The 24,203-nt window shown below is 34.0% G+C and overlaps 2 protein-coding genes across 2 annotated transcripts; both read right to left on the bottom strand.

The window, feature by feature from the left end:
* Window positions 1–919: 919 nt before the first annotated feature.
* KEG (protein kinase KEG) lies at window positions 920–15,641 on the bottom strand. Its single transcript, XM_018129309.2, has 16 exons — window positions 14,454–15,641; window positions 11,414–11,776; window positions 11,063–11,293; window positions 10,735–10,860; window positions 10,297–10,633; window positions 10,048–10,205; window positions 8,884–9,041; window positions 7,851–7,972; window positions 7,581–7,715; window positions 5,510–5,634; window positions 5,266–5,370; window positions 4,935–5,168; window positions 3,725–4,058; window positions 3,403–3,591; window positions 2,981–3,286; window positions 920–2,665 (listed from the first exon to the last, which is right to left on the bottom strand). The coding sequence occupies exons 1-16, from the start codon at window positions 15,248–15,250 to the stop codon at window positions 1,427–1,429; spliced, it is 4,959 nt and encodes a 1,652-aa protein (XP_017984798.2). The 5' UTR covers window positions 15,251–15,641; the 3' UTR covers window positions 920–1,426.
* Window positions 15,642–19,330: 3,689 nt separating this feature from the next.
* LOC18587161 (uncharacterized) lies at window positions 19,331–20,053 on the bottom strand. The gene has a single exon (XM_007010855.3). The coding sequence runs from the start codon at window positions 19,883–19,885 to the stop codon at window positions 19,454–19,456; it is 432 nt and encodes a 143-aa protein (XP_007010917.2). The 5' UTR covers window positions 19,886–20,053; the 3' UTR covers window positions 19,331–19,453.
* Window positions 20,054–24,203: the final 4,150 nt, after the last annotated feature.

Raw genomic sequence — 24,203 nt, 5'->3', positions numbered from 1 at the left:
GTTTTTGTTTATTTATACAAGTCTGTTTCCTCCTGATGGTTGTCTCCCTATGGAATGCCTACTTCTCTAATGATTGTACATGAGTTCCTTTTCCTCTCATGTTTTTAATGGTTAAAGATTTGCAGAACTTTCCACTTTACCATCTGAGCTTCTCTAGTTTGATTACCATGGCAAAGTCATCATGGATCAAACTAGGGACTTTATCTGCAAGTGGTTAAAAGACAAATCATTTCTACCAATATCAATAGAAATGTTTGACATTTGACATTCTCGACCAAACTATTGTTATTGAAAAAATATATTCAATTTGACTAAAATTTGGAAGTCAGAACAAACATTTTGATTCATCTATTATGTTACTGTTCACATTGTAAGGAAAGTCTTTATTTACTTATCTATTATTGACGAGATATGCAACACTCTATCTCATATGATTGTACAACTATCTCATATAATTGTAAGTCTTTAGTGTATTGATTTTTTTTATCCACAGAGAAGTACTTTTGCTTTAACCTATTTTGACCTTGATATTTCTCGTAAAAAATTTCACTATCAGTAAAAAATTGAATAAATTCTAATATAACTTATCACGGATTTATATTTTCAACTCAAAACATGCCTCTTAAGTGAAAGAAACACTTACTTATCCCTAAGAGATCCATAACACCATGCAGCAATTGTCAAGTTCTTGAACCTTGCTCTATTGATTTCAAGAAAAAATTTCAATATTTTTTTATATATATTTACAGAGAATACGATTGAAACCCAATTTTTTAAAAAAGAGATGTACTTATCATTAAATCAAATGTCTGTAATATTAAAATTCAATGCTTCAAACGTAGGCATTTAAACTTGCCACATTGGTCCCATAATTCGTGTAAGAAAACATCAGGTATCCCAACTTCTAGCAAGAATCAAATGAGAAGAGACATCAACCAGCTTTCTTCATTGGCTATTTGTGGGAGTGCTGAGAATCTGGCAAAACAGATTTTGAGCGCTAAAAAGGACTCAAAACTAGTAATAACTCTGAAAGATTATAAGGTTCAATTTGTACAAAATAACATGAAATTGACCATATTCATCTATATATATACCTCAGCAGCTTATCAACTAGCCAACATCATCTATGAGATACAAGGCCTATAGCTACCTTTTTTTTCCCTTGGCTGCTCTTTGTATTTCCTATAATTAACAGTGAGGCAAGCCAGTTTCTTCTCATGCTCTATATGCATCTCTGTACTTATTAACAATAAATAATCCTGTAATTGAATCACCCACCGCGGTCAGGATAGAGTTTCGAGCCAGTATGTCCACACAATGCAGTGGCAATGAAGCTCCCCTGCTGCTCCAATCAAGCAGAGAGGCTAAAACCCAGAAGTCTCCGAGCTTCAGGAATGAACTCAAAAAACACAATGCAAGGTATGAATCATGAGGTGCTGAGCATGCCATAAGAGCTGTCATCAAGAATGATATCAGCAGGATCTCCAATCCATGGTCTTCCTTCCCTCCACTGAAACTTAATCCTTAATTTTCCATTTGCATCAACCCCAACTACCTGCCCTTTACTGGCATGAGTCTCCATTCCCCAACCCCATCTAGGAGTCACAAGCCCCTCTCTTATCCTCACCTTGTCCCCTACTTCAAATGGCCTAACCCGTTCCATCTCCAAAGCCTTACAAAGCCATAGCCTTTCCATAAAGCAGAATGCCACCCATAAGTCTCCATTTTCCATTCGATGCACTACCCCAACGCTTGAATGAGTTACCTCTCCCCAGTGGTGAGTTGGGATTGTAACTGATGATCTAACCCTAACCCAGTCTCCAATGCAAAGTTCCTGTTCCTCAACCAGCTCCACTTCCGATGGATCTAGCATCCAAGTTTTGGAGCCAACAGGAGTGTATATTCTCAGCTTTCCATCAGCATCAATTGCTGCTATTGTTCCAACACTTGTATGGCTATGACCTGACCACCCAAATCTTGGCTGCTTCACTGAGAGCTTTACTCTAACCTTCTGCCCTATGATGAGTTTGTCCACTCTTTCAAGATGGGAAGTAGGCCCCACCCATTTTTCCTGCTCCCCACAAAATGCAACAATGGTGCTTCCATCCCATTCATCTCCTTCATACCCTATTCCTTGCACAACACCAACACTACCAGGTCCAATAGATTTCCAAGTACTGGCATTTTCTCTGAATTGCACCCACTCTCCCACTTCAAACATCTGTTCTATTTCAAGATCTGCAGGATCTGCTCTCCACATCCCTGACAAACCAAAGAAAGCAACTCTCACTTCCCCATCAGCATGAACACTAGTAATAATGCCCCGTGAATCAGACTGAGTCCCTCTCCAGCCCCACCTTGGCTCAACTAATCCAGCTCGAAACCGAACATGTTGCCCGACTTTATAGCTTGGAACCTTTTCTACATCTGAGAAATGGGTACTCCACCTACCTTTCCGGAAGCAGCAAGCCAATTCTAGATATCCAGTATCCTGAACACTATGCACTACTGCTAAACTCTCTTTCCCAATAGTGCTCCAGTCATAACTTGGTCTAGTGCCAAGGCTTGGCTTTGAACGCACCCAATCACCAACTTCAAATCCTGAAAGCCTTTCTGCATCTCCAGGGGAAACTTTCCACAAACTATGCCTGCCAGCAACCTTCACCTGCAGAGCACGAAGAAAACCACTCCATTACAGCAATTCAATAAATGAATATAGAATAGTCAACATATAGTATAATTGTCGAATCCCCTCAACAATGATACAATGACAATGTTGTAACAAAAGAAATAGTGGTCCAACATCTTCCCAAAATGAATCACCCAATGCAGACAATAGGAAAAAAAAAACAAAAAAACACAAAAAAGCTGCCAGAATGAAGGACATCTAATAACATGAGACCAGCTTATTTGCTTCCAGATAAAAAGTAATGGAAAGAAAAAAAAAAAGGTTGCGCTCAAAGATGAGCAGCATGCTTACATTTAAAGCTCCATCCATGTCAATTCGCACAATTTTTCCAACAGTTGCTGGAGTTTCATTTGACCATCCAAGTCGTGGCTGACTGACAGATGGCACAACATGAACCTCTTGTCCCACTTCAAAAGGAGGCACTTTCTCTACATCAGTGACAGAGCAAATAAAAGGCTTGCTTCTGAAGCAGAAAGCAATACCCATATCACCATCCTCCTCTAAGCTATGAATTATGCCAATACTGTTGCGATTAATGTCCTCCCATCCATATTTTGGAGAGGATACTGAAGCTTTTACTCTAACCCAATCGCCAACCTGCTCTTAATGAAAATATACAGAAGATTCTTTAAAATCATAACATGTGTGGCCCAAAAAAAAAAACCCTCAATAAATAGTCCATTGACTACATTGAGAAAGGGGCAGGTAATTACCTTGAAATCCTCGACCTTTTCCATGTCAGAGGGATCAGCCTGCCATGGGATTGGTCGATTAGGTATTTCAATCATAAGAAGCCCATCAGTCTCTATCTCACTAATTCTTCCAACACTATGATGGGTCTCACCACCCCAAGCATATCGCGGTTCTGCGACAGATCGCTTCACACACACCCGGTCACCAATCTATAAAATCAAACAACATATTACTTTTTCTAAGTAAGAAGAACCAGTTTCAACTAAAGAAGAAAAAGAAATAAAGTAAATAGAAAAGCTTTATAACACCATCGATAAAGAAAGTTTGAAGTCTCTTATATACCCTGAATGGAGTAACGGGCTCAACCTCCTCTGGTTCACAATGCCAAGGGTTTGGAAGATAGCTCAAGTCCAACAATAGACTACTATCTGGTCTAACACAATATACTATACCGATGCTCCCAGGTGTTACAGATCCTAAGCCATGCTTTGCTGTTGTAAGAGTTGGACGAATACGAACCCAATCCCCAACCTTGAATTCTTCAACTCTTTCCATTTCTGTAGGATCAGCTTTCCATCCTCTAGAAGCTCCAGGAAAGCCAACACGCAAAATCCCATCATCATCAACACATAAGACAGTTCCAATGCTGTCACGTGCTTGACCACGCCAGCCAAACCTGAAGATTGAAAGAATCTATTCATTAGATCAAACTGTCCTGAAAATATATAAACTAATTATCGATGATCAAGCCATTCAATTAAGTTAATCGGATGCCAGCATCCAAAGGGCAGAAGTACAACTTCAAGAGTAGATTAAACATATAATCCACTGGCTTCTAATGTATAGATTCAGATCAATTGTAAGATCAAGAGGATAAAAATCAGGAAAATCCATAATGGCTTCCTGTCTCTCAGAAACATTGAAAAGACTGTGGAAGCATGAATCCTTGTCTCTTTTCTTTTTGACAGCTAAGAAGAAAATAGTAAAAACCTGCCAAGGGGGTACCAACCTAAGTACAAGCTACGCATCCAAATGCAGAAGGATTATACTACTGTTCATTGTTGCCCCTTAAGAACAGAATATACACACAGCGACTAAGAGACACATAAACAACATGCCTATCACATCAGATAAAGAAAGTAAATGACCGAGACATTATGCTGACATCCATTACCATTTACCCAGGGGAATCTCATCACCACTCTCCACTTATATATAATATGTTTATACTAATTTTATGTTATATGATAATTAAAAAGATCACAAATAATACTGTCATCCTACTTTAACAAAAATACTCAAAATATCCTAAGATTACACATGCCATTTCCAAATGGTTTTGGTTACGGTTTCGGTTACGGTTTTGGAACACTAAGGCAACAGCATGGACCTTCAAAGATAATACCATATTTGTCGAGAGTTTAGCAAAGTTCCCATTCCAGGTAATAAATGGAAAAGCATAGGGTTTAGGCCCCTCCATATCCCAGCCCTAGGATACTTAAAAGACCAAAGAAACTGCCTACAATAAATAAGAAACTAAAATGATCCAAACCTTGGCTCCTTGACATCTTCTCTAAGCTTAACATGCTGCCCTCTGTCCAAAGGAATCACTTTCACAACTTCATTTACCAACACACGAGCCTCTCCAGAACAAAATGACACAATAAGATTGTCTCTATCCACCACATTTTGCACAAAGCCAACACTTTTATGTCTGGCGCCTTGCCACCCATATGTAGGTGTAGTGATTCTCCGTCGGAACTTCACCCAATCACCCACGTCAAATCTGAATAAGATCAAGAACAAAGGACTCATCATAAAAAGTACAAACAAATAAATAAATCATGTGAATGCATGCACAATGATGTAAACCTTCTCCTTACATTGTAGGGGACAGATGAACTCCCCTATTTGTTAGTGCCTCCATCAGATCTTCAGAAATCCATTCACGGGGAAGTGTCTCTAAAAAGTCACGTAATGTCTTACCACTGTCATCATATGTATTGACACCATGTTAGTAATATAAGGATCCAACATAAAGATTCTACAGTGTAAAATGTGCTGCCAAAAAAAATTGAACCAAAGAAAAGACATGAATAAAAATGACAGCAATAAACAAGAACTGACCTGTGATTTCTAACTTCAACAGCAGCATCAGGATTTCTCAGCATAACTATGAGCCATTCAAGATTTTCACGTATCATTTTTCCAGTATCTGCTGCTATATGGAAAGCATTATCACCTTCATCACCCTGGTGATCAGCAAAGACAGAATGAATAAGTGGACTGCAAGAAGAAAAGAATAGCTCATCCCATGCTGCTCTGATTCTTAATTTTTCCTAAGCACCCTTGTTGGACATATGTTGAAAACTCAAGCTCACTGTCCCATTTATCCTTTATCTCACTCTTAAACAACTGTAATTGCAATTCCTTTTATTTATTTTATTTTAAAATAACCATCAGATTGAAAAAGCAATCAGGATTGATGGAGCACTTGGTAGATTTATTAAGTCAACCACATGCATCATCTTATTCTTTTTTTTAATTACTGCATTAAATACTTAAATATTAGATGCCAAATTGCTCCTTACTTTAAAACTACATTGCTCCAACTGTTAATTTTTCCTAATGTAACCGTGTTGGAGTCATATCAAACACTTGAAAACAAACCAGTATGGGGTTATGACCTTCCAAATATAAGGGAAAACAAAAAAAAAGGGATGTATCTATGTCAAGCATGTAACCATGTCAGACAATCACTGAGCAACACTATAAAGTACAGATACATCTGTGCTGACTTCTTGTGTCAGGTATCAACTAATAGAACAGTTTGACTTAAAAACTTTTGAACCTGGTCAAACAAAGACCACCAAATTTCTTGCTTGCTGTGGATTAAAATTTTTCATGAACTTAAGAATGATAAAGTGCCAAACTATTTAAAACTTGTAAGATAACACATTTTTTCCTTTTTGCCATATCTATTACGTGGGTAGATCAATGTTATCTTTTTGCAAGCCAATGCCTGAATCAAGGGTTCTTCAATAAACAAGAAATTCTTTTGGTCTGAGCAAAAAGGTCCGTTCTAGTTATGATCCCTCTGGTCTCAAATAACAAATCTTCTTCACATCGCTGTAATTGACCAAAAGGAAGTGTCAATTTATCAAATTTAAAGAAAGATTGGGACCCATCCATTCCTACAACAATTTTAACTATCCCAAATTACCCAACTTCATTAGCTTTTATACTCGAGCAATGTCAAAAAAGGTAAATGTTAAGAGCACAGCAAAAACATCTTAAACTTCTCGTTTAGAAAGCCAAATTTAATCCTCCTTTATTATAACCCACACCCTACACATTGCACAACTTTTCCAACCAATTACTGCCAATTATAACTTATGACTTAACACCCTAGTTTTCGTGTTTATCACAACTTCAGCCTCAGATAGAATCGTTTCAAACCTTATTCAACTATTAACCCTAAACCACCCTCTACAACCATAAAACCTAAGACCTCTAACTTTCCCAACCCTGACCAACTAGAAACTCTGAGAAGGCATACTTTTCAAAATATCTAATATGTTAACACTCCTTCATTCTCCTGGAAGACATTGTCTAGAATCAGCAGATAGACCTTGTGCAACAAATTATGCCCTCGCAACACAATTGCCAAAAAATAAGCACACTTCATTCTTACTCAAGTTCTCAGCATCATCTGCCATGTACTCTCCAGCACATTGCATTTTAAATTAGCATGCCTAATAGGATGATTACGCAATTAATTTAGCCACATTCCATGTCTAATATTTCAATTTATTTATATATCATTTTCTGTGTCTGTAGGGCTCTACATCAAAGAACTATGTTTACTTAAATTGCTAAGCACCCAATTCTTTATTATATGGAGGCTTGGTCTTGCTCTTCAAGAAAATGAGTTATTCATTATAATTTAGATCAAACCATCCTCAGACCAACATAATCAGAAAAAATAACTCTAATATGTGAACCCCAAACAACTACCAAAATAATAAAGCAAAGACTCCAAATACAATTGACCTAGATCATGTATATAGTGAATATCTGTGCATTAAACACTAATTTACTTCCTTAACAAAAAGGTCCATAATCCAATTACGTGATTTGGGGAAACATATGCCAAAGCATTCCATGGAAAAGATTTTTTGGTAGTGAGGGTAGAAACCTGCAAATTACAATCTGCCCCAGCAGATAAAAGCAACCCAACACATGACGTTGCCCCTCTGGCCAAAGCTACGTGTAGGGGTGTTGTATTGTGCACATTTCTGATGTTCACATCCACTCCAGCATCAAGAATTATCTGTTTACCAGTTTGAAATTAGAACTTGTATAAATAAATGTGAAGAAATTTGCGTTGATGCATGAAAAGGAATCAAATTATCAAAGAAAAAGGCCAATTAAGTGCTCCTCACAGAAAGGAAGTTATGTAGCTTACTTTTACCAAATCAACATCATTAGCCATAGCAGCTGTATGCAATGCTGTTCTCCCATGTTGAGAATCTTGGGCAGTGCAATCTGCCCCAGCTGCAAGCAATATTCGCACCAGTTCCCTACCCTCTACAAGCAGTTTTATGAATGAATCATATCATCACTACTGAATAATACAAATTCATGTGGTTAAAAAGATGGACACAACATTGCCAAGAAAAAATGAAGTAAACCAAGGTATGGTAGTAGGCCTTGAAGGGTGGTAACAGAGGTGGTTGAAGAGTTTAGTAGGTTATGGTTTGCCTGAAAAAAAGATCAAGGTTTAAGGATGTGAAAGACATACAAGAAAACAATCTAACAAATACCAGAAAAGAGACTAAGGATGTCCTAACAGTGTTGTAACTGGTATGCCAAAAAGGCTGTAGCAACAGTGAGAAGAATAATTCAAGGAAGGAGAAGAGGAAGAATCTCTCTTAACATATTCCTTGCATCCATGCTTAAATTAAACAAAATAATCATAATTTTATTAATCAAAATCCTCAAGAAAATAAGATCAAATAGAGAACTATAAAGAATCCACTAGGAATAAATTTCCAACCAAGAAACCAGCTAGTAAAAAAGTAAAAAGCAACAACCAGTCAAAGCACAATAACATGAACTCCTAGAAATCTTGGCCAAAAAAGAACACCACACAGAAAATTCTAGAGTAATCTATACCAACATGGTAAGTCGATGCAGAAATTACAATCCCAATCCTGAACAACAGAATCCCATAATTCATAACAAAGAATAAAATCCTAAATTGGAGTTTTCAATGACCATATGAAACACCACATTATGACTTTTAAGGAAATATACATTATACCAAAAACTGTGTCCCAATTCAAAGATGTTACAGCATGGCTTAAATAACGTTACCTAACTTTAACTGGAGGAACTGTGAAGAATAGCTGAAGATGAAAATTTGACTAGATACTACTTCTAAAAGTGAAATTTCTGACCATTTACGTAAAGAAGACAATCCAAGAGTGCTGCATTACCTATTTCGTGATCTTTCTTTAGAGCAGCTGCCATGCACAAAGCAGTGCCAACAGGACTGGGAATATCAATTGTATCAGCAATTTCTTCTGGAGATGCAACTTCCACCCACCTTTTGACAACAGCCACATTCCATGTTGCCACACACAAATGCAATGGTCTGATGATGATGAATCAAGATATGAAGCAGCAGCAGTAAACAGAATGAAAAATTAAATGCTAAGAACTTAATGCAGTCACATTCTAAAGAAAATGTGGTAATATGCGCAGACAGGAAACAGACTAGAATAGTTGAAATGTGATAGCCTATTTCAATTATTCCAGTTTTACTTTGACAAATCTATGTTTACTGCCCGAGAGAGAATGAAAGTCAAAGTAGTAATAAATTAAGATTTAACCACCAATTCAGTATATGAAAGGATCAAAATTTTCCTAAAGCTCTTTTTAACTTTCTCAAGGGATCACTTTGAATGGATATTTACATATTAGTCGTGTAGTAATCCCTGTCTTCTCAAGCCAGTATCCTAAACCATACCCCACAAGCCACTAGCTAAGCATATCAATAAAGTAATATTTCAATTATGAGTAAGTTTAGAAATCAAAGCATCAACCAATAGATGACTGGATTCATATGCAGACACCAAAGGCAAAATAATAGAACACAGCCCTAATGGCAATGCATGCATCTGTCTCCAACATAATTGAGAAGAGAGATTGTTCACCAGTTATCTGTCCTGCATGAGTAGACTATTAAAAATATCAGTGATGACTGATAAGTTCAAGGGTATCTCGTCTAAAGGTGTTCACAAATTCAACACCCAAAATCGACGAATATCTAGCAGGGTAACATATTATTATTGCGATCTGTTTATAAAAATGAAAACAAGAGCTATGAGAAAAACCAATAAGAAAAATACATTCAAAAGTTAGAGACAAAATGGAAGCTGGTAATTTTTAACCCAAAGTTAATCAAGCAGGTCATTCTATCGTGAAGTTAAATCACTTACTCAGTTTACAGAGTTCTAGACTAATTAAACAGAAAGGCTACAAGTGCATTATTGACGACTTTCATCTCTCAGAAAGGGAAAACGAGAAACAAATATGTATTTAGTGTTCTACTACTAAAAACAACTAAGCGCTCAGGTGTGGAGCAGCAGAGTACTTACGTCAGATTTTTTGAATTCAAAAAAGCCATTGATCTACAGCCTCCATTTTCCAATATGACAAGTGCGCATTCTGTATACTTCTTGGCCACAGCTCTATGAAGCACAGATTCACCTTCATCATCCACTGCATTAGGGTCAGCTCCCGCCAATAGCAAATCCTGTTAGACATTTAGCAACATAAACCAGATAACTCAAAATAGTGGGGAAGAAGCAAGAAAACCATATACATCTGATTGACATAAGACCTACACGCATGCAGTCAGGTTGACCATGGTAGGCACAAACATGGGCAACAGATGGACCAAAGCCATCCCTCAACCTGGATTGAACATCAGCACCTCTCCTAATGAGAGCAAGCACACATTCTGGGGATCCAGCTGCTAAAGCAAAAACAAGAGGGGGATCCCCATCCTTATCCAAAACATCCACATTTGCCTCTGTGTACTCCAATATTGCCTCAACAAGTTCAGCACTACCTCGTCTACAGGCCAAGTGAAGAGCAGTTTGCCCATCAGCATTCTGTGCTTCTAAAAGTGAAGAAATTGAGCTGCCACTATGTTCATATGAAGCCTTTGCAAGAAAATCTCTGCACAAACAAAGTAAAAGGGAATATCAAAAATAAGATAAGAAGCTTAAGGTTTTTCAAAAAAGAGAGCTAAAAGCATGTCTGAAATGAAGTGCACTAACCTCAAGCCACCCACATCTCCTTCAGAAACAAGCCGATGCAGATGGTTAGGATTTTCAGGTAAAACCTCCAAATCAGACATGGGTGGCGGCTCCACTGCATTTGACCCAGGAAATTTGGCAAAGCCACTGCATTCACCAATAAAATTCATCAAACACTATCAACTAATTTTACTGAAAATCTGTCTCTCATAAATAAACAACCACACAAAAGCATAACCAACATTAAAAGCATCAGCTGTGTCTTAGGCCAGCAATTAGCTTTTATCTAGGCATCACAAAGAACAATAGAGGAAAAAGGCATGGGTAACAACCCAAATTCTGTTCTTACTTATCAGGGCTTGCAGGTGGGCTGCGTGGTATCTCTTGCAAATGACGGAGGAATATTGCCAACATCGCATTAAATGTTGGTCTTTTTGATGGCTTGAACTGCAGGCAGTCACCAATCATCTTCCACAATTCCCTAGGTAATCCTACACCTACTACACTTGCATACTGTGGCGGCAATTTCCGAGCCTTAACAACAGTTCGATAGATTTCATCTGCACTCAGACCTGCCCAACTGCATAAAAAAATTCAGATGTGTTACAATGAAACCATACCATTAATGAAAACATGGAAATCCATACACAGAAAAAGAAACAGAAGAGTAACACAAGAAAAAACAGATTGCTCCACATACGGGATGAAACCAGTGCACATTTCCACCAATGTACAACCAAAACTCCAGGCATCTGATTCTGCAGATATGCCTATTGCATCATCCCAGAACAGATTAAGTGACTTCTTTACTGGCTCCCATGCCTCTGGGGCAGTGTAATGTGGGCTGAGCATTGTGCAATCCATGCACGAATGAATCTTTGAGGAATCATATTCAGTTCGAGCTTTTCGGCAAGCAGGTTTCTTCAGAATTGCAGCAAGTCCATAATCAGAAACAACAGCATGACCACTTGCATCCAAAAGAAGATTAGATGGTTTTATATTCATACAAACAACACCTGCCGCATGAAGTTCTGCCACCCCTCGTGTAATGTCTGCTCCATATCTACATTTGGCAAACACTCACAAAGTCATGTAAAATATTACAGCCACATAATCATCATAGCTAATTATCTAAGATGTTAAATATGCTAAAGACAGGCATAGACTTGGTAAAACAGGAAAAAACTTGATGTGATTTAAATACAGCCTCAACCCAGTGAAAAAAAAAATTAAAATCAAAAAAACGGAAAAATCATAATTATGCAGAAACAGAAAAATGCATGACACATGATAGCTACAACAGTTAGCTCTAATAACAAACTGTAAGAAATCTTATGCATAAAAACATTAAGAAAGGGGGAAAAGGAAAAAGATAAAGTGCCACATATATCTTTCCCATGCATAATAATGCTGCATTCACATTTTCTATGGTCAGTAAAAATGTATACATAACAATTCATTCATCTTATCAATCTACAGACTTCAACATATCATATTACTGATACCTCTCACTATCTTCTTGAACTTTTTTGCACTTGCATTTCTTAGTAAAATTCAAATTAATTTTAGCTACTTCTTTCTACTCTCAAAGTAACGATGTTAAATTCTACCATTTATCACAAGAAAAGCTATTCCCCTAGAAAAATGTCTTGGGTGTCTTAAGGAACTTCAATCAAAATGAAAATTCCTTGCATTACATGCATGTTTTGTGTTCATAGATTCACCATTCTAACCAGTAACAACAATGCACACCAAGTTAACATTCTCAAAATAATTACAAAAGGACAAATTTGGTTCAGCCTTAACTCTAATGGAAATGGCGTTCACAACGTAAGAACCTCCAGTTGAAGGAAAATTTGAAAAGTCAAGTGGTCCCTTTCATATAAAATATAGAAAAGTGTAAAATTATTTACTTAAGAACTGTTCATAAAGTTGTCAATAAATTTTCAAGAAACAAGAGAAATAACCTGTCAATACTCTGATAAAGTCTTTGATTAGACTAAAACTGGCAAGTATCATCCGGCAAGACGTTAAAGTCTAAGAAATCCCTATAATTCTATTTGTTTACTTTCTTAAATACATCCATCAGAAACTAGCACGTAAAGGTTGAGCCTAATCAATAGCAATAATGCTAAAATCGTACATCTATTCTAATATTGGTAACAAAGCAATCTTAACATAAAAGTGCCAAATGCCAATTATAGCTAAAGCTATTTCTGAGGCCTAGCACTATTGATAAATCCCCAGTGATATTTTGCAATCTCAAATAAAAATAGGCCTTCTTGTTTTGTAGCTCCTTTCTTGCTTAGCAGTTCGGTAATCAAGGTTACATATAACTACAATTTTCTTCTCCTTATTTAATGCAAATAAAAAGACATACCTGCACTAATAGCTCCTACATTAATTTCAGCAGTGAAAGGAAAATTTAGTAGTACTATAGCATAAATGAACGTATGTACCAGTTTCATTTTATGGATCATGCAGAATTTGTCACATTTAAAACACTAACATTACTTCAAGGCCTGCAAAATATTTTCCTCCACCCGTCTAATTGTGGCATGATCCCAATTGTAAAAACGTAAGCATTAAATCATCTTCTTCCACAATACCCCAGGCAAATATCACCAATCAAAACCGAATAACCCCCAATTTTTTCCCTTAAATATATAACATTGCTTGAACACAGCCTCTCCTGCATCCTTGCAATAGGTAACCATCTTTTAGGGGGGGGGGGGGGGGGGGGAATGAACCAAGACTTGGTGATTAGAGACTGCCCATTTGCCCCATCTGGCAATCTTAATCAGATTGCAACAAACACAAAGTGACATAAATCCATCCACACTCACATGGTAATCATGATGAATGGCTCATAGACATTACCGACTAATTATCAGAAGTAACTTGAAATAATACATACTCAATACATATAGAATATCCTTGGTCAGGATGCACCTATCACTCGACGACGAGGCTTTTGCAGATAAGGAGTAGAATATTCATACCAAATATGTCAATCAACAAGCACATGGACTAGGAATTTTCATTAAGTGGTCAAAGTTAAAATGTTTAAATCCTTTGGCATCTGCATATATACATTAAAAGTGAAGTAAACGAGAAAAGTTAAATATTTGAGATATCAAAGACTACCATACAAACTATCTTAGCCTCCATGGAAACACATTGATCACCCTACAATCATTTCCAATGACACTAAAGTGTAAAGTTCTATTCAATGTACAAATATCTACAATGCAAGAAAACTATTTTTTTTCAACCACTTCCCTTGGAATCACAATACTATAATCTACTCCATACAAGGCAACAAGAATTCACTACATCTAGCAAGTCACCCTTTTCAACCGAATAACACAACCCAACATATTGCAACAACTTCCCACGCATCAACAACAAAAAGAAAATCTGCATAAAACATCAAGATTTGCTCTCATCTGCCCTAGTCTACAAAACCAACATTAAAATTAGAAGACCAATACCAAAGGGGAACAGCTCAAAGGTTAAGGTTCATTCAGCCTGACAATAAAGAGTCTCGGCAAAAGGCACATTTTGCCCTGGCCTAAGAGCAACCTATCAACTTTATATATATATTTTTTTAGCAACAAGAGAATAAGTTGTAAAATACCATCTACCAAAGTCAACATAATCAAAACCATTTCACAAAATGAACACCAAACAAAATGTCATTAAACCAAAAAAAAATTGCCAAAATTTAAAAACAAAACCTTAGAACTTGCTCCAAAGTAAGTCTCCCTTCATTGTTCAACATTGCAGATTGAATCGACCCGTGACACCTATCCATAACAATCCCCAAACTACCATCTTCCAACCTAACAACTCCATGGAAAGTACAAACATTCCTACACCACATTGATGCACGCCTCAAACTGTCAAGTTGACCTTGTACCCATTCCCCATCCATCCCTTCCATTGCCCCAACTTTCTTCACCGCCACCTTATGCTTACACAGGCTTCTTCCTGCCCCGCCTTGGGTCCCACTAATCACCGCTGCCCACGTTTCCACTCCCGCTCTCCCTCCTTTTCCTTCCCCTTTCCCTTCTATCTTCCTAACCAACCTTAGTCCCGGATGAGCTGACAGTTCGATCACCGGCCCGCATCCGGCAGCACCACCGGAACTCGAAGCATGTGATCCACGGTTAATCCGGCCACCTGCCAAGTCATCGAAAAAATCCCCATTTTCATCATCACCCTCTCTCTCTTCATCATCATCTTCTTCATCATCCGTGTAATCGCAATCGAAATCGTTCCTCAAATTCGACCCTGAGTTGGAGTTCGAGTCAAGAAGAGCTAAAATCCCATAATTCTTCTTCAAAGCCTGGACCGAGTTACCGACAAGGGACACGTGGCGGCATCGGGGACACGGCAGAGAAGTATCAAGGGAAGCCGAAAACATTTTGGAAAGACACTCCTTGCAAAACCCATGACCACATTGAAGCAACAAAGGAACTCTCTCTTCCTCGTTGTACCGAGTTTGGCAAACCGAACAACAGGCTACCTTCATTTCTCCTTTTACCCAGAAAATAAAAAAAAAATCCTCAAAACCCAAACAGGAAATTAGTAATATCAATTAAAAAACCCACTTTTTAAGAGGAAGAAGTCACGAGAGAAGGGGAAATGGCAGATCCATTAAAAGGGAATATGAAGGTCTAAAAACAGATCATAAAACTTATGATTAATAAATACAAAGAGAAGAATTCAGATGAGAGAAAGAAAGGTTTTTCTAGAGAGAGAAAATGAGGGTTTTTTAAAAGGAAGTAAAAGGATTTTCCTTTTTCATTTTTTTTATTTTATTTTATTTTCTTTGGGAGTTTTGAGTTTGGGTTTGGCTGCTGAAGTCTGAAGCTGTTTTCACTTTGGTGACTTTATTGAGTTTATGTGTTATGTCTCTCTCTCCCTCTCTCACCAACCTGATTCCTCAGCCTTGTTTACTTTTCCTTCTATTGATTTTTTTATTATATTTTCTTTTAATATAAAAAAAATTAGTAAAAATATAAATTGATATAAATAACGAAAATTTTTTAACACTGTTAATGATTGGATTAATATTATTAATTTCAAAAAGTATAAAATTTAATTTATATAAATTATTATGTAAAAATCAAATTCATCATTTTGATAAAATATAATAACTGATTGCATAATTTATTGAGTTTTTTTTTGTTTTCATTTTTTCTCATACCAAAAGAAAAATCGATTAGAAAAAATATTTCCGTGATTAAAATTTAGCACTTCGATTTTAAAATTGTGAAGTTTGAATTTTAAGATGAAAGAGAAGATAGAAAATTTTCTTTTTATTATATAACTTAATTTTACATGTAAAAAAATTAATTCAAATTATTTTTTTTTTTTTTGGGGGGTTTGTATTAAGGGAACAATGGGAGCTAGGCTGGAGAAATATGGAGAAAAGGGAGCACGAACTAACTTTGGCAAAGGATGGTGGAATTATTTATGATCTATCCAATCATGGCCTTCCATTTGGACAATGGGTTTGTAAGATTCTTATTTCCAGCATTAAAAAAAAAAAATAAAGGGTTTTTTTTTTTTTTACATGGTGTATTTGGTATGAAGGAATAGGGAAAAAAAATGGAAGAATTTATTGTCCTTTTTTAAATAAATAAAAAGAAAGAAAAATTAGAATATCTGGATTAATTAGTGTTAGGATGTAATACTAATATAGGACTCAATTGTAAAATCATGATAACTTACATGGCTGATAATGGAATTATCCCCTATTTATATGGTACCGCATTCAATTTTCTTGAAATAGACTTCCTAATTACACCTCATAGTACCCTAATTCTGCTGAAATATTTTGTTGAAAAAATCAGAATTTAATTCTAAATTGACTTTTTCTTTTGTGGAAAATTGACTTATTGTTAAGTAAGAGTCAAAATAGTATTCGACATTTGAATGGCATACCAAAATGATCCTTTAAATTGCATGGAACCATAGTATTGTGGAAATGTCTTTTTATTCATATAAAAATTAAATGAAAATTAAATTCCATTTGACATTTAAATGACAAAAATACCTTTACAACCATGGAACCTATAATCATCCTAATAAAAATTTACTTACCAAAATAACATGTTAATATAAGATTTTTCTTAAATCTATTTTCTTGGGTTCTTTGATATAATAAGTGTTTAACATTATTAATTTGTCAAAATAAAATTGGTGTAGAGGGTAGGGCAAATCAACAATTTAACATATGGTGTATTTGCCTGGGAGAACTTGAAGAAAGGTACTTAAAGAATTTTATTTAAGTTTTGCTCACCTTTAATTAACCTTCTAATGGAGCATTAAGATTTAAAATTTGATTTCTTCAATCTTTGGTTACTGTCATATAAATTAAAAAAAAAAAAAACTCTTACAACATACAATCACATGTGTATAATCATTGAAAATTATTAATTTTAGGTTCAAGTTTTATTATGTAAGAGTGAGTCTCAATTGGTTTCAGTCTCAAGAGAAACCAAAACCAATCAAACCGACGCTCAATGATGACCAACCAAAGTCGACCAGTCATCATGAAAAACCGATGTAGTTGGAGTTGTCAGTTGCAGTCGGTTGTGTGGTTACAACTGACCATTGCTGACTCCTAAATAGAATGTTGTAAATAAATGGGTAAGGAAGAAGGTTGAGGCGGGCGACAAGGAAGGTTGAGGCGATTAGTGGTGATTGGCAAAGGTAGATGCAACACAGCTACGAGTAAGCAACGGCGGTTGCTGATAGTGTTGCAGATAGCAACAAGTGAAGTGTGAAGATGGCTCTATTTAGTGTTTAGGGTTTGAAATTGAAAAAATAGTGATCGAGGGCAAAAGATAGAGTTTAATGAAGCTTACAATAGGAATCCCACCCCCCTCCCCAATATATCAAAAATAATTTTTTTTCAAAAAAAATGCATTGATTTTTCAATCAATTCAAGGGGGAAAAGTTCCCACCATTAACTAATAGAAGAAACCAATAACCATAACCAGTGCTACAATTAACATCGAAAAACTAATTCGTTTAGGGTTAAAATTGTTCGTTGCGGTCGATTGTGCGGTTACAACCGATCACTGCTTATTCTTATTATTATGTGTGGATCTAATCCAATTTTATGTCAAATGTCTAGTTATATGTTAATTTGTTTGATTTATTTTTTTAATTTTTATTTAAATAGTAATACTTAATTGTCATTGTAATATATACTTGTAATTATAAATTTTTACTTTTATGATCATTAAATGGAAATTCAACACAAGAACGTGGCTATCATTTTCAAAAAAAACAATGGATTGAATTATAAGTGTACTTTGATGATAAGGACACCAATATAATTTTTCGTTAATCAAAAAGATACCATGAATTATGCTAGCAAGAAAACAAAAATAAGTCACTTGTAAATACTAAATAGGAAAAAACTACATGAGCAATTTCACAAAAGGGATATTCTACTTGATCAAATTTGTATAACTCTTATTCTTGGCATTACAATTTACAAATCCTTGATAGACAAAGGTAAAATGTTTGTTAAAAAAAAGTGCAATTTGTATTTCATCTTCTAATGGGTGTTCATTACCCAAGCCCAATTAAGTTTATTGGCTCCTTGCATATTGTTGTCTTGGGCTCTTGGGCCTAACTTTTCCCCTCAATTTTGGTTAAGAGACAATGTTAATGTGAGTTTGAACTTAATTTAACAACACAAAGAGAAAAATCTTCCTGACTTGGGATTGGGTTTCAATTTATGATCAAATATGATAAATTATTAATTACATGAAATTGTCTTTTTTATTTATTAAACCCAGTGCATATCTAAAATAATATTTAGGTTCCATTCGGTTGATAAATTCGCTATTTGCTTTTTTTCTTTATATCTCTTCTTTCAAAATTTTAACAAAAGATATGAAAGGGTTCTCTTTTCTCTTTTTTTTTTTAAACAACATGGAAGAGTACAACGGGGACTTAATATTTTTATCAGAACTTCATCCCATCTTACTCTTACCACTTTAGTCGAAAGAAATTTTTTTTTTTAATACAAGATGAACAAATACAACTGAACTTAAATTTTATATCTGAACTTTATCTCATCTCAACCTTACCACTTGAGTTAAGTCATATCTATATAGTATAAAGTTCTCGACAGCAAATATGCTAATTTTTTTGCAAAAATATTGCTAACATAATAATAATAATAATAATAATAGTTTAGTGTAAGAGAGGTGTATTAATTTATTTAGTGTCATAATTAACTCACCTTTAATGGGTAGCAATTTTGACTTAATTTGTTATCATCCACTTTACTTTAATAACCCACTCAAAAAAAAGTCCAAAGAAATCATTTTATTCCCCATTAAACTACCCAAATAATCAATATTTAGTTACTTTTTGTACTTTTTCCCCCCATTTTACTATAGTTTCCAAAATTTTGGCATATGCATAAACATTTTGGCTTGAGTTAGATAAACATTTTGGAAGTAAGAAATTGGCCAACATTAAAATAATGTCTTGGACAAAATAAAACAATAATTTAATTATGAAAAAGAGATAGTAAATTAGTGATATGATATAATAAAGCAATTTTTTTTTCGATTTCATGTTTTAATCGAACTCTCAATGAAATTAATATGAATTATTTCTGATAAATACGTACATATAATTATATATATAATAATTAACTAGATAGAGACTATGACTATATAATTACATATTTTTAAATTAATTAAATTGAATCAAAGCTTCTAACAGCCTCAAGCTGAGAAGGATCATGAAGCAAACTTGATGTAAACATCCCCAAGAAACTCCCTTCCATGATAAGTCCATCGTCAAATGGCTCAAACACAGAGAATTCATGGTTGGAATTCCCCAAAGGCAACCCCCTAACCACACGATCATCATCAACAACCCTCTCTGTCGTCGTCGTCACGTCTGAATGGGTCGGAGAATTTTCAGAGCTGCCGTAGTTGTCCATGAACTGGACGGAGACATCGGAGTCTTTCCCGGTGAGTTCTTGCACCAAAGCCCGGAACTGCGAGGCACATGTCTTGACCTTCATGGGACTTGAAATGTAAACCACTTTGATATCTTTCTTAGAGTTGCTTCTCTTTGAATGCTTCTTGTGGGGTTTCATGCGGCGAACTCCTTGTACATCCATGGAAGAAAAAGGAAAGTAGCATGTACTTATGTATAATAAGATATGGTTGATGATGGATATGGGAAATAATTTAACTATGTTTAGGGGTTTATATAATGGTACGACAATGGGGAATTATTATAGTAAAGAAAGGTGATTTCGTGGAAGGAACATGGCATAAAGGAAAAAGGAAGGTTACAAGAAACAAGGGTATAGAAAAATATTAAAGAGGATTCTTGAGAGATACTTAAATGACCCGTAAGCTTTGTGTATTCATAGGCTAAAAGGCAATAGGGTAAAGCTTCCGAAAGAGACATTAGGGTTCATTGTTCGTTGTAACTAGCAAGAAATGGATATAGAACACGTGCGCAGACTCTTGTGACCATGGAAAACTTGGACCTTGGATTGGTATGGAAATAGCGGGCAGGGGGCCAAAAATATCTTGATGTGGCAGAATTTGATTGGTTAGGGAAAGTGTATTTCCTACTATATTTTTCTCGGTTTTTATTGTGGCTGCTACTCTGTCGACATTGTTTATCTTTACTTTGTGTTTGTTTTTCTTTCTCTTCTGTTTTTTTCCAAGTTTGTCTTTCCTTTTGATTGAAAGCTTGAACATGTGTCTAGAATTGTGTGATCATTTGTAGTTATCAAGTATAGTATATGAACCAATGTTTATCCAAAGAAATTTGTTTAATTAGTTAGTTATCATATAATTAGTAATATAAACTGTTAATTACTATATTTAATATAGTATTTATAAATAAACAATCATATGCATTGGAGACATGTGTGTAAGAGAGGTACAGAGTAATATGGTTTATGATTTATGTTTATTACATTATCGGTATATAAATTAATTTTATATAATATTTAACATATTACGTGTTGTTGCCTTATTAACAAGTGAAATTAAAGGTTTGAGAATGGTTTTTGTTTAATAATCATCGAAATATAGATTGTGATAACATATTTGTAATTTTTTTAATTTGTTTAATTTAATAGGAAAATATTATCGGTATGAAAGATAGGATAGATACATGTTTTGAATTTAATTCAAATGATAATGACAATTCAATTTAAATAGAAATTTTAAATTCGAATAGTGGGTTAAAGAATAGAGGACTTAATACACAATCATCATCATTATTATTCTCTTCATGACATAGATGTTAAGGGGACCGCAATCAACTGGCATCATGTTCATATTGAGAAACTTCTGTTGAGGAAAATGTTCCGTCTGTTAAAGAAAATTAATTAAGAAGCTAAAACAAAACATTTTAAGATTTTAATATATTTTATCCCATTATTACAAAAAATAAAGAATTTTAAAGTATTTTTTATGTATAATCGGGTTTAAGGTATCAGATTCTTAATAATTTTTAAAAATTAATATAATCGGATTCAGATAACGGGTGTATTAAAAATGATACCCAAACTAGAGATCAATATTAAAAATTCTATTCGATTTCATTCAAAATCCGAATATAAGATACTAAAATTCTATATTATTGGGTCAAATACTCATATGTACCTGTACAAAGCCAACTCATTGACATTCCTAGATAAAATCTCATAAGATTTGAATTACCGTTTCCCTTTTAGTATAAAAAAAAGGAATTTAAAAGAATTTTCTTATGTTGAACTTCTAGACCCTTTAGCATTTACCTATGTTTTTTTTTTCTTATTTAAGGAAAAGGTAGACTAAAAATCTGCCTGAATTTCTAACTAAAACAAAATTCAATGACAAAGATTTTTTTTTTAGTCTAATTTCACAAAGCCATACTTGTAGTAAAGTATTACTATTTCTTAAGAATCAAGCCTCATGTAATCTAATCTTAATTATGATGACCATGACTTTCTGTCCTTAATACTTGCTAAGGATAAACTAAAGGTGGAAAAATTTTTAAAAAGGAAAATATAGGAAACTTAGTTAGTTAAGGAAATTAAGTGCATATGCTTCTAGATTTTTGTACTTAAAACATTAAATATTTGATTCAATCATATATGTGATGCATGCATGTATTTCTATTCAAAAAATTGATCTTGAAATCTTTGAATGAAGATTTTTATTTTTTTTATTTGTTCAGTATATATCAAGACTCACCCATCATTTGACTTTAGATTACAAAATAAAAAAGAAGATAAAAAAATAAGTTCTTAGTCTTAAAAATTTCATGTGTCTGTCTTAGGATTTGAAGATAAGGTTTTCAAGTCGGGATTTTAAATTCTAATATGCAAGGTATTGTTAATTATTAAATTTTAAAATTATTAATTTGTAATCTCAAGTTTAAATTTTAAAATGAAAAAAATGCGATTGACAAAGGATGCCCATTAAATCTTAAATTAAACTACACTAATGGATAATTCAAAGTTTAACCTCAATAAAAAATGCAGTTAGTTAAGTAATTACATGTCAAATTTTTAACAAAAGATCATTAAAAATATGAAATCACAATAATAAAAAAACTTATTGCCTTTAATTTAGAAAGAAAAAAAAAGTTTTCCTAAGTTTCATGTACATACAATTTTCATTTTATTTAGTTTTCTATTATCAAAATGAATCATATGATAACAACTTAAACATAAATTAATTCATATCCCTTTATTTTTTCTAAATTTTTTTCTGCATGTTCACAAATTAAAATTTTTACGTAAATTTCAATATAATGTCCAGTGACAGATTCAAGATTTTATATGATAGGTAACTAAATCATAACTATTAAGATAATTATACTATATATTTTAAATTATATATAAATAATAAAAATTAAAAATTAAAAAATGACAACCATCTTCTTACCACCACTTTAACTCCATCGGATCGCTGGTGATAATATGTGATGATTAGAAGCATACACCATAAATAAGAAAGTATGAGTGCATATAACATAATTCCTATCTGAATTTCTTTGAAACTTAATCAGAAAGAGAAATGAGATATTTTTTATTTAAATAAAAGAATTGAAATTTAATTTTTTAAATAAAATATATTATTTAAAGAAAAAAACCAATAACGTGGTCTCCATTGTCTAGTACTATCTGGAAGCTGGCTGGGTCCAGGCTTGATTGCAATTTACTGACCTTTTTGACGAATTAATTTCCGTTCTGTCCTCAAAAGTCAAAAAGAAATTAATTGTTCCCCTATTTTACAATTTACGCCCCAACTACGTGGTATAACGGCTACCGCCGGATCATAAGAAAAGTCGTCAGAAAACATCATGCTGACATACTCAACGACGTCTTTAAGGGTCTCTTTCATGACTGAAACGTTGTTGCCCTTCGACAGAGAAAGCGTTAATTGCGGGACTCTCTATTTTTTATTCTATCCGGTTCTCCACCGTACAGTCAAGAAAAAAGGGGCTTGCCAAGTCAGTACACATTCAATAAAGGTTTCTTTTGGGTTTGGTTTGAGACTTTGAGACCAAAATTTGTGGATAAAATTTGGGTAAAATATTTTTATTTTTTAAATTTTAATTAAAATTATATATAAATTTATTAATTTTTAAAATAAATATTTTATTTTAATTTTTTTTAAATACATAAATTCAGTTGTTACTCGTTGTTAGTATTTTTGTTAATTTATTGATGTGATAAAAGTAAAAAAAATAATTTTTATTTTTAATTAATTTTTAAAATTATTATTATATAATTTTATTATTTTTTATTAATTAGAAAAAAACCTCCCATAATAGGGAGCATTGGGAGCCCGGGGCTCCCCCTCCGTTTGGAACACTAATCTGGTGCTCCCCTCCCCAATGCTCCCCTTTCTTAGGGAGTATTGATCTTTTTTTTTTTAATTTTTTAAAAATATAATAATTTTTTAAATTAATAAAAACAAATATTTTAATTTTTTTCTTAAGCTCTGTTAACAGTGTTTGTTTTTTTGAGACGGAGTGTATATTTCAAAAATTAATAAATTCGTTTAAAATTTTGACTAAAATTTAAAAGGATTGAGGTATTTTACCTACAAAATTTTCATTTTAGTGATAATAAATATGGTACCAAGTTGAAAGTAAACAGCACATAAAAGAAAAAAAGTAGTTGAGATTGTCTTCCTGTTATTAAAAAAATTTTAATCTCTAATATTCAATTTAATTACGTAATATTATCATAAAAGGTGAAAAATATCATATAAACATATTATTATGTCACGTCATTATTATTACAATATTTCAACATGTCATATTAATATTACGTGACATAAAATGACAAGTGATATTTTGACTAAATATGTTAACAGACTATTATTAGATGGATATACGCGAATACCCAACTCGATAACATGGGGTTCAAGTACTCTATATTGATTATGAGATGGATTCGGGGTGAGGCTTTTAAT

This window comes from Theobroma cacao, chromosome 10 (assembly GCF_053813885.1).
Source record: "Theobroma cacao isolate CCN51 chromosome 10, ASM5381388v1, whole genome shotgun sequence".
In the NCBI taxonomy this organism is placed as follows: Eukaryota; Viridiplantae; Streptophyta; class Magnoliopsida; order Malvales; family Malvaceae; genus Theobroma; species Theobroma cacao.
This window is presented reverse-complemented; position numbering and strand designations above follow the sequence as displayed.